The following is an 11,244-nucleotide window of genomic DNA, read 5'->3' as shown; positions in this document are numbered from 1 at the left end:
ATATCTCCCATACAGAAGTGATGCATATAAACTAAAAAGCCTTTATTTTATCAGCACCTCCTAAATCTGTTGGATGAAATTTAAACATTGCAACCAGTTGGCAGGAGCACAAAGGGCCTTGTAAACATTTCAGCTATTAACATGAATGCAGATTCTTTTAACTGCATTTCTAAGTCTTGTTTTTGTCTATCTGTCAAATTAAGCCAAATTAGCTTTCATTTAAAGCCAATAAACTGTGGTAATTAGCCAAAACTAGTAATCTTATTATTAGTAGGAGCCAACTTTTTGCTTTGTAAGCCGGAATGTTAAACCTGTTATTGCTTGACTGCGTGCTTCTGATGCGGGGGTCTAGAGGGGTCTATGCCGTCTACTACAATTCAGATTTATTTTCCCGCATTTCCCTCTGAATTCTAAGGCCTCCTGCACACGACCGTAGGTGTCCCGTTGCCATATTGTGGACCACATTTGCGGATCCGCAATACACGGGCACTGTTCCGTGTGCATTCTGCATCACGGATGCGGACCCATTCGCAGAGATGCGGAACGGAACCCTACGGAAGCACTACGGAGTGCTTCTGTGGGGTTTCATCCCGTACTTCCATTCCGCAGAAAGATAGAACATGTCCTATCTTTTTGCGGAACGGGCGGATCGCGGACCCATTAAAGTGAATGGGTCCACGATCCACTGCGGCTGCTCCACGGTCGGTGTTCGTGCATTGCGGCCCGCAGCACGGCCAGGGGGCGCACATGTTCGTGTGCAGGAGGCCTAAGGCTTCCTGCACACAAACGTGTGCTGCCCATTGCCGTATTGCGGACCACATTTGCGGATCCGCACTACGCGGGCGCCGTTCCGTGGGCATTCCTCATCACGGATGCGGACCCATTCACTTCAATGGGTCCACAAATCCAGAGATGCGGAATGGTGCGGAACAGAAGCACAGAACGAAACCCTACTGAAGTACTACGGAGTGCTTCCGTGGGGTTTCGTCCCGTACTTCCGTTCCGCAAAAAGATTGAACATGTCCTATCTTTTTGCAGAACGGGCGGCTCGCGGACCCATTAAAGTGAATGTGTCCGCTGAGGCTGCCCTACGGTCGGTGTTCGTGCATTGCGGCCCGCAATTTGCGGGCCGCAGCACTGCCACGGGGCGCACACGTTCATGTGCAGGAGGCCTAAGGCCTCCTGCACACAACCGTTTTTTTCCCCCCGTTTACTGGCCGTTTTTTGCGTTCCATATACGGTCTGTATACGGAACCATTCATTTCAATGGTTCTGCAAAAAAACGGAATGTACTCCGTATGCATTCCGTTTCCGTATTTCCGTTCCGTTTAAAGATAGAACATGTCCTATTGTCGCCCGCACATCACGTTCCGTGGCTCTATTCAAGTCAATGGGTCCGCAAAAAAACGGAACACATACGGAAATGCATCCGTATGTTTTCCTTTTCCGTTCCGTTTTTTACAGAACCATCTATTGAAAATGTTATGCCCAGCCCAATTTTATCTATGTAATTACTGTATACTGTATATGCCATAGGGAAAAACGGAACAGAAACGGAAACAAAAAACGGAACAACGGATCCATGAAAAACTGACCGCAAAACACTGAAAAAGCCATATGGTCGTGTGCAGGAGGCCTAAGGCTGTAATGTGACTTTTGGTTACCACCTTTTACACACTACTAGTCAATCTTTCTCTCACTTTTTAGTGAATGGGGCACTGAAGTGAACTTTGTTATTCAGAGGAACATTAGACAATCCCAGGAGAAGTAATATTCGTTTTTGATCATAGGACCTTCAGATTGTCCAAATAGCCACACCATTAATAGAGGCTTGCTGGGCGCTAGATAGTCTGATGATACACCACATGTTGGGTGTGCAAAGTTTTCCATTATTCTGACATGAGATACCAATGAGCAATAAAACACAAAATCGGAATGTGGCTGTACAACACAAATAGAACGCAAAAATGAATAGCTTCTAGATGGGACAAGCCCAGACACTCAGCAAATACACAGATATAATACAAAAATGTACAGTCAAAAATGTATCTTTATTGAAATTGAAAGACAGACACAACCACATGCAGAGAGCACAAAACACGTCGGGACATCAAGTTATAGCATTGCAAGGAATGGAAAAGGTGGGATGGAAAAACAAGTATAAGTAAATGCAAAATCAAACCATGTGGCTCCCCCACCTAGATAAAAAAAAACATGATTCACAACATATACACAATACAGAACCGGCTAGTGGCACTTCCTAGAGACCCCGACACGTGTTTCGCGTCAGGTTCCTCAGGTGGAGAAGAGGCATAAGGCAGAGAGTACTGGGTGTGTGTGTGTGTGTATATATATATATATATGTATATATATATATGTATATATATATATATATATATATATATATATTATATATTTTGGAGATTTGCTCTGGTAGGCAGGTTAGCGGATGCAGTATAGCGGCAACAACAAAGTCTTTAAATTAACCAGTTCAGTGTTTATTCACACATTAAGTAAATGACAAAACAAAAAGTCCTTTTTACCCTGGGTTCACACCTGAGCGTTCTGAAAGGAGCACTCTGTATGCGCGATTGTACGGGCGTTTACAATCGTGCATACAGAGACAAGCGAACGCCCATTGTCGCGCGTTCCCGAAAGTCTATGTACGGGAACGCGCGATAAAACGCCCCAAAGAAGCTCAAGTACTTGTTTGAGCGTCGGGCGTTTTACAGCGCGATCGTACGCGCTGTAAAACGCCCAGGTGAGAACCATTCCCATAGAGAAGCATTGGTTTCTCCTTGTTGAGCGTTTTACAGCGCGTAGGAACGCGCTGTGAAACGCTCAGGTGTGAACTTAGGGTTAAGGAAAACAGTCACCTTGTGATTCAGGTGTTCGTTCACAACATGCAGTAAAGAAGAAGTCCTTGGACAAGCCGTAATCCACTCACAGCTGACACTGCTGGCTGGGGTTTTTATAGGCCAGTCAAGACCCGGCCTGGAACGTGGGGAGTAGTCACCCACCCATCACTTTGGCTACTCCCAGTAAGAGCCGTCCCGGATCAGCTATATAGCCATACTAAAATAGCCAAGTGTCAGTCAGCATTAGCTTCCACTAACACCTGAAAATACCGGCTCTTACTTCACCGAGGCCAGGAACCTCGGTGACACATAAGCACGTCTAGCAGATTGAGATCATGTGATCAAAGCGCCATGTGACACAAGATAAAAAAGAAGAGTAGTAAAAAACTGCGCTTAATACTAGCATGAAATAATGAAGGATAACCTCGGCACAAGCGCCCATTAAGACAAAATAGTATTATTGTCACCCAAAGGTCTTTTTATGACCTTTTAAGAAATAAAAAGAAAAAAAGAAAAAGAAAAATTAAATTTGATGCACTGCACCAGATAATGAATAAACACAAACAAGACCAGGATACAATACCATACAAGCCCCTGGAATACGATGTAATAAGCCCAGTGAACCAGTGAGTGATCAATATCGGGGCACAAATCACGTTACAATGTAAAAATTGGAAAGTTCTTACCAATCTTGAAGTGCCTTAGCGAGGAAAAATGCGGTTCCAATGCGTATTCAGGTGGCTAGTGAACTACTGTATGAGATAGGCAACGGGAACCACTGACCCTAATAAGCCCTAGATGATGGAAAGGGGCTACGAATACCCTGCCTATCTATACAGAGCACTCGCCCCAAAAGGGGCAACCCCCTCCAGATACCTGACCCTAAACCCGGGGCGGTATCCCTAACAAACCCCTAAAAACGCCCACACTAACCAAAACTGTCACCATTACCGCCCCATGCACATGAAACTATACATATTATATAACAAAACAACCAACACAAAATAGGGAACTAATTATTATAATTTCTTTTGGTGTCAGTTTGCATATTTAAAGAATAAGGCGCTATAGTTTGAAACAAAATTACTTTTTAAAAATATTTTATACACTTTCCCCTAAATTAAACAAAAAATTTATTATAAAGCCTCATGTGTCACTTTAAAAATGTTGCAAAAATGATTTTGGTAGTCCAACAAATAAAAAAGTTACAACCGTTTGAACCATGTGCCCTGTATCACAAAAAAAAGTGTCTAATGACCAGGCCTGAAAAGGCCTTAATGTCTAAAGGGTTAACCAATTACCGCTTTCCCCACTAGTAAAGGAAAATGCTTACTGTTTTTGCAGGGCACTTATAACTGGGGGGGCAGGAGGCGGTAATAACCAGTGAGCGCCGTCCTCTGCAGTGAAGGAAAGCGCTGATTTAGAAATAGGAGGCAGGATGGAAGGAAATGTTACCACTTTTCCGGTAAAATAGATTTTTTAACAAGTTCTCGAAGCATTGCCCCTTAAATAGAAGATGCATAATTACCTGCTCCCTGCCGCTTCAGTCCTCTTTGCTGCCTCCATCTTCCGATCTCTGAGCTGCGTACATCCAGCTGGCTGTGGATATGGCCACATGCACCTCTCCAGCCAATAACTGGCCTCAACGGTGAAATGCTGCTTGTGGCTACATGTGGTACATGTGACTATGCCCAGAGCCAGTCGGATGTAAACCGCGTGGGGACAAGAAGATGGGGGCAGCACAGAGGATAGGAGCGCCAGGGAGCAAGTAAGTATAAATCTTTTGTTTCAGGGAAAAACCCTTTAAGCCCCTTTTTACACTGCATGATATTTGGGCCAATTACTGGGAACAAGTGTTCAAAGCATTCCTGATATATGCCCTTTGTCGGCTGATTTGCACATTTTATCACAATGAAAGATGGACAATGATCGCTACCACATCTCCCGGTGTAATCAGGAATGCGATAATCTATAGAACTGAATTAGGGAGGAATGACTGTAATAGCGATCATTCCTCCACATTCACTTGGCATTGAGCTGTTTAATAGGCTGATGCAAACAAACTTTTGCGGCCCCTTGAAATAGAGTGATGTGAAAATGCAGCCCTCAAACCAAAAAAGGTTGTGCACCCCTGGTCTATAGGTTTAGAAAGTATTGTTTGTAATTGGATTAAGAACTGGCTGAAGGACCGTGTCCAGAGAGTTGTGGTCAATGATTCCTATTCCGAATGGTCTCAGGTTATAAGTGGCGTACCCCAAGGTTCAGTGCTGGGTCCTCTATCATTTAACTTATTTATGAATGCATATCAAGGATGCGATTAATAGCACCATTTGTATTTTTGCAGATGACACTAAGCTATGTAGAACTGTACAGTCTATGGAAGATGTCCGTAAAGTACAAGATGACTTAGACACATAGAGGAAGATTTATCATAGCCCGGCGGCATACGCCAGGCTGTGACAACCAGTTTCGCTGCTAGATGCTGCATCTGATTTATGACCAGGCCTATGCCTTGTCATAAGTTAGGCGCAGCATCTGCAGTCTGGCTGACGGAGATTTCGGTGTTGTTCTATGCCAGCAAACTGGACTAGAAGATGATAAATGTGGTGGAGCTGCTGGCCATGCCCCCTTTTCTTGACTCTGCCGAAGCCAGGGGAACGACAGCACTTGTGCAATTTTTGTGCAAGTGCTGTTGAACAATAAAATTACAAACAAGTATTTTAATAATGAATTTAGCCCTGAGTGTTTGGGCATCCACTTGACAATTGAGTGAATCAATGTGGAGAAAAGTAATGTTATGAATTTTGGTAGTAATAATCTCTGGGGATGTAACACTGGGAGAGTCACTTGTAGTGAAGGATTTGGGTCTCCTTGTGGATGGTAGATTAACAAAGATTAACAAATTGTAGATTTAGGCTACATTCACACACCCGTATTTCTGGCTCCGCATCCATTCTGCAATTTTGCCGGACGGGTGCGGACCCATTCATTTCAATAGGGCTGCAAAAGATGCGGACAGCACACAATGTGCTGTCCGCATCCGTAGATCAGTTCCGCGGCCCCGCAAAAAAGATAGAGCATGTCCTATCCTTGTCCGCAATCGCGGACAAGAATAGGCATTTCTATCTTAGGGCCGGCTACATTCACACGGCCGGTATCCGTGTTTTGCGGATCCTCAATTTGCGGACCGCAAAACGCATACGGTCATGTGAATGTAGCCTTACAAAGCGTTGGCGCAGCCTCATCTGGAATATCAGTTCAGTTCTGGCCACCAGTTCATAGAAAGGACGCTCTGGAGCTGTAAAAAGTACAGAGAAGAGTGACTAAACTGATAAGGGGCATGGAGGGTCTTATGAAGAAAGATTAAAATAATTACATTTATTTAGTCTCGAGAAGAGACGTCTAAGGGGGGACATGATTAACCTATACAAGTATATAAATGGACCATACAAAAAATACTGTGAAAAACTGTTCCATGTAAAATGCCCTCAAAAGACAAGAGGGCACTGCCTCCGACTGGAGAAGAAAAAGTTCAGTCTCCAGAGGCGACAAGGCTTCTTTACCATAAGAACTGTGAATCTGTGGAATAGACTTCTTCAGGATGTGATAATGACAGAAACAATGGAAAGTTTAAAAAAATAGTTAGATGAATTCGTAAAACTAAATAACAATAATGCTTATGAAAATGTTTAGAAGTCTGGATTTCACTCCCCTTTCCTAAAATTCACATCCCTACCCATCCCTTGGTTAAACTTGATGGACTTGTCCTTTTCAACCTGTACTAGCTGTGTAACTATGTAAATTGGGCTTATTGTGATAATAGATTTGTAACTGCTTCTTGTGGTGACACATCCTATTAAATATCTGATCTATTCTCACTAGTCGTGGTGCCTTAGAAAATATTCTTCTAAGGAAGTGTCCAATTATCAATCAATATCAAGGTATTACAGAACCTGTTGGTCTCTTGCATTACAATACGTTTTTGCTTTGAATCATAATGCACAGTGTGAAGAGACAGTGAAGTTCTTGGGAACCAGAACCATGAATCCTGAAGCCAAGGTGTCGAAGGTCTATCTTTTCACACATACTGTACTTCTTAAGTTCTATGACATTGTATAAACATTATTACTGCAGATTCCTTCAAACCTAAGAACTTAATCCTAGAACTATGTTCACAAACTCTAACATTACCATATATAGTTCCCTTTACACCTTGAGCACATCACAAACATCTGGGATATGTGGATGTTTTCGATGTAATCTACATAAAATATCAGTGCAGGAATCCTGATTCAAAGCAACACTATCTAGACAACTTGACGAGCCCGTAACCTGCAAATCTCCAGGTTATGTTTAGCTGGTCTTCATGCAGGAAAAATATGAAGGGTAGAGATGATGGCATCTGGAATCATATGTTGTTTTTAACACAGAAAAATGTGTACAGACAGGTAAAACCATGTGGATTGGAGACATAAGTAAAAGAAATATGTCGGGCATAGTATGGAATTGAAGAAGTATTCATGTAGACCTCGTGATCCCTTAGCACATTTTGACGTATGTATGTCGCATACACGTGGGGATTGTATGGATAACTCCAATCCCGGACGTTTAACCTGTGATCAGGGGGTTGGAGCTCATCTTCCCACCTTTCAACAACTAGGTGTTGAGCTAGTGAAGCCCCCCAGTCCTGCCATGTTAGGGGTGTGATAGGATGATGCCATGGGTACAGTACATTGCAATATAGAATTATGGTCAAGTCCCTTTGGGGACCTTTTACACAGACCGATAATCAGGACGATTATCAGGAATGAGCATTTGTAGAAATGCTCCTTCTCATTAATTGACCTGTGTAAAAGGTGCCAGCGATCACCCGATGAAAAAGTAGACACTTGTTCGTTGGGTGATCGTGTCATTAGGCCGGCATTGTTCCTGTGTATCAGATCGTGTTGTCTAAACAGGGATTTGCTACCCAGAAAAAATGATTTTCTATGGGAACAAGTTGATCACTGAATCGATCGCTTTATCCTATAGAGCGGAGGTGATTGCCGCATATAAATGTAGCCTTCATCTTGGCTAAGGATCTGGCAACTATTGGGAACATCTGGTTCGTTCCCAGTAATTGACTGACGAATAAAAAAGGAAATAAAAAAAGTTTAATAAAGTTTCTAAAAACATTAAAAACACAACTACCGTAGTAAAAATAAGAAAACCCTTTTCCACATATTGCATTAAAAACATAAATAGTAAAAAATAAGTATAGTTGGTATTGCCACACCCAAATATCCAAACTATTACAATACCATTTATCCCACACAATGAATGGTATAAATAAACATATTCCTAATGCCAGAACTGTTATGTTTTGGTCACCGCCGTGCCTTCAACAGAAAATGTGGAAAAAAAACTCTACATAGTTCAGTGGACAGAAAAATAAAACAAAAGTTATGGGTCTCAGATTATGGCGACACAAAGGATTTTTAATGAACAACTATAAAACTTTGGTAGCACCATAATCATACTGACCTGCAAAATAAAAAGAAAGTAATCTTTACTGCACGGTGAACACTGTAAAAATGAATCCTAAAATACATCTCACAAATAATTGTTTTTGAAGTTTTGCAGTAGACCTTTAATTATTCCATTAATATATGCAACATAGCAATACCATATACGGCATTGTTGGCCGCAGATAATTTTTTTTTTTTAAAAATTATAGTTTATGGAAGGCATGGACGAAAGAATGAAAAAATTGCCAAAATTGTCTTGGTCATTTATGGGTAAAAGTGATCCTTCAGCGTGGTCTAGTGTTTTGACACTTTTAGTGTGTGCAGAATTTATCATGGTTAAGTATGCTCTGCAGTACACCCATGCCGTGTGGTCGTACCCTTAGTGTTTCTACTTGGACACACACGTCTTCTGTAAAGGATGCAGACAGCTGCTATCCATTCAGGAAGACCGCTTGCATTGTATACTTCAGGTCAGCTGGTCCTGTTACATAAATTGTTAAGCTGCTTTCATTGCTAAGAAAGTAATGAAAAAAAAAAAAAGAAACCTTTGTCATTCTTAAGACACTAAGCCACTTTGCTTCGCACCAGTTTTGATAAATCTCCCCCACAGGGGGACCATAGTAACCAATCAGATTTATCCTTTCATTTTCCAAGGGAGATCTGAAAAATGAAAGGTGAAATCTGATTGGTTGCTATGGGCAACTAATCCAGTTTATTTTTTTTTGCACCAGTTTTCATAAATCTCCCCCTGTATTTCTTCCTGTAGGAAGTATTTGCACCAAAGGGAGTTTTTTCCTTTTTTTTAATCTCATTTTTGTTTTTATTGTTTTTAGTAATTTTTTTATCTAAGCTTCACTCGTTATATTTGTATGTTACACATTTTGTGGATAATTACAACATGAAAATTGATCTTCTTGTCTAATAGTTGATCTGTTCTTATTGCAGGATAACATAACATTATTCTTACGGGGCTGTAAAGAACTTGGTCTGAAAGAATCTCAGCTTTTTGACCCAGGTGATCTGCAGGACAACTCAAACAGAACAACAGTCAGGTGGGTATCTACATAGTGGAGCCATTGTTCATAGTTTTCATTTTTATTGGCCGTGAAGTTGATTAGATTATGTACAGGGAAGAAAAAGTGTCAGCTCAGTTAATATCAGCACATACTATTTCATATACACACCAGCTCCTCACTCCTACCACCTGCTCTGACCTATTCAAAGTTGGCCATGGCCACTGGCAGAACTGTTTGGTGGACCCTACACTTTGTTTACAAGAAAACTTTGGAAAGAGATAAATATATGTGTATACAAGTGCATAGTTTCATACTATCGTTAAAATCTGTTTCGGCAGAGGAACAGCCTGATGGAGTTCATCGTATTCAGGATAGCCAGATGCTGCACCACACGGCTGGAGCCCATTGACTATAATGGGACCCGGCAGGGATTGGCCTATTTCCAGCATTAGTGCCCGGATTCATACAGGAAAAAACCACTGCAAGCACTGTTTTTTTGTCCAGCCATTATAGTCAATGGGGCCTGGCAGTGCTCCGGCCCTCTCCAGCTATGCCTAACAATAAACTCTGGCAGGCTGTTCCTCTGCCCTACCAGCCTGTCAAAAGATTTTAACACTAGTGTGAAACTAGCCTTAGTTTATTCTCAGTCTTCGTCCTTCTAAATAAAAAAATTTAAAAAAACTGCAGAGGCGATAGTGTGTATCTCTATAACTCCAGTTCATGTTGTGATGATGATGATGATGGTTCACATTTGTCTGTCTTCTCATACACGGTAATATATGATATTGCTGACCTGTTACACCGAAGCACAGGGCAGAAGAAAATGAATGTGGTCCAAGGTGGTGACAATGTGAGTAGCACCCTGGATATACACATTAGATACATGTTGGCTGAACTCGCCAATTTCAGCTGGACCAGCCGACCATCTAATATGTATGAGGGCCTGCTAACACTCCCCTGACAGCAGATGTTGATCTAAGGTTGGATTGTAGCTGCCCGATCTTTTTGTTATTGAGCGATAAGCTGCTGGATCTAGTAGTGGCTTTCTGCCCATTAAAAGGGTTTTCAAGACTTTAATACTGATGACCTATCCTCTGGGTCGGTCAGCAGTTTCTGATCGGTCGGAGGTTCGACACCCAGGACCCCTTCCGATCAGCTATTTGAGAAGACAGAGATGCTCCTTACCAAGCACAGCGCCATACATTGTATTGTGTCTGTGCTTGGTATCTCGCTCAGCCCAATTCACTCCTATGGGACTGAGCTGCGCCTAGGCCACATGACCGATGAACGCGTTGTCACCGGAAAAAGCAGAGCGAAGGCCGCGGCACTACAGCAAGCACCAGTGTCTTCTCAAACAGCTGATCGGCGGGGGTATCGGGTGTCAGAACTCCACCGTTCAGATACTGAATAAAACCTCAGAAGAACTTTTTAAGGAAAAATTGAGTGATGAAAACTGGTGGCATCCATGTGGAAAAACTGACAAACTGAATGCAATTGCAGAAAAAAGTGAAGCAACAGAAAGAAAACTTGACAGTTTTTTTTTTTTTTTAAACTGAAAATCACTCGTGTGCATGAGCCCTAATGAGGAGTTTAATGGAGCAGTTGAGGCTTGGCATCTCCTGACCTTGTATCAGTGGGCATGTGTGCACAGATATTCTTGGCACCTCTCTGCTGCCTCTATAGCTTGCAGCATGTTTAGATATTTTTCTTCATCAGAAGAATTTCTCTATGATTAATTGCCCTCATGCTGTTGAATAAATTTGAAGTGTTCCTGTTGTCTGTACACAAGAGTCAGCCAAACTGCATGGTGAACTTTTCATTGTTCACGCGCTACATTATAAAGATCTAGCAATAGCCATTGGC

General features: G+C 42.0%; 1 protein-coding gene across 5 annotated transcripts in view; it reads left to right on the top strand.

Moving 5' to 3' along the window:
- Positions 1–11,244, top strand: part of LIMCH1 (LIM and calponin homology domains 1) — a 264,731-nt gene that overhangs the window by 148,302 nt on the left and 105,185 nt on the right. For all 5 annotated transcript variants that reach the window (XM_040418931.1, XM_040418932.1, XM_040418933.1 and 2 more), the window contains one exon: positions 9,311–9,417. In XM_040418931.1, the coding sequence (XP_040274865.1) occupies positions 9,311–9,417 (107 nt within the window). The remainder of the gene's footprint in view (positions 1–9,310; positions 9,418–11,244) is intronic.

This window comes from Bufo bufo, chromosome 2 (genome assembly GCF_905171765.1).
Source record: "Bufo bufo chromosome 2, aBufBuf1.1, whole genome shotgun sequence".
NCBI lineage: Eukaryota > Metazoa > Chordata > Amphibia > Anura > Bufonidae > Bufo > Bufo bufo.
Note: the sequence above shows the minus strand (reverse complement) of the source record. Positions and strands in the feature narration are given on the sequence as shown.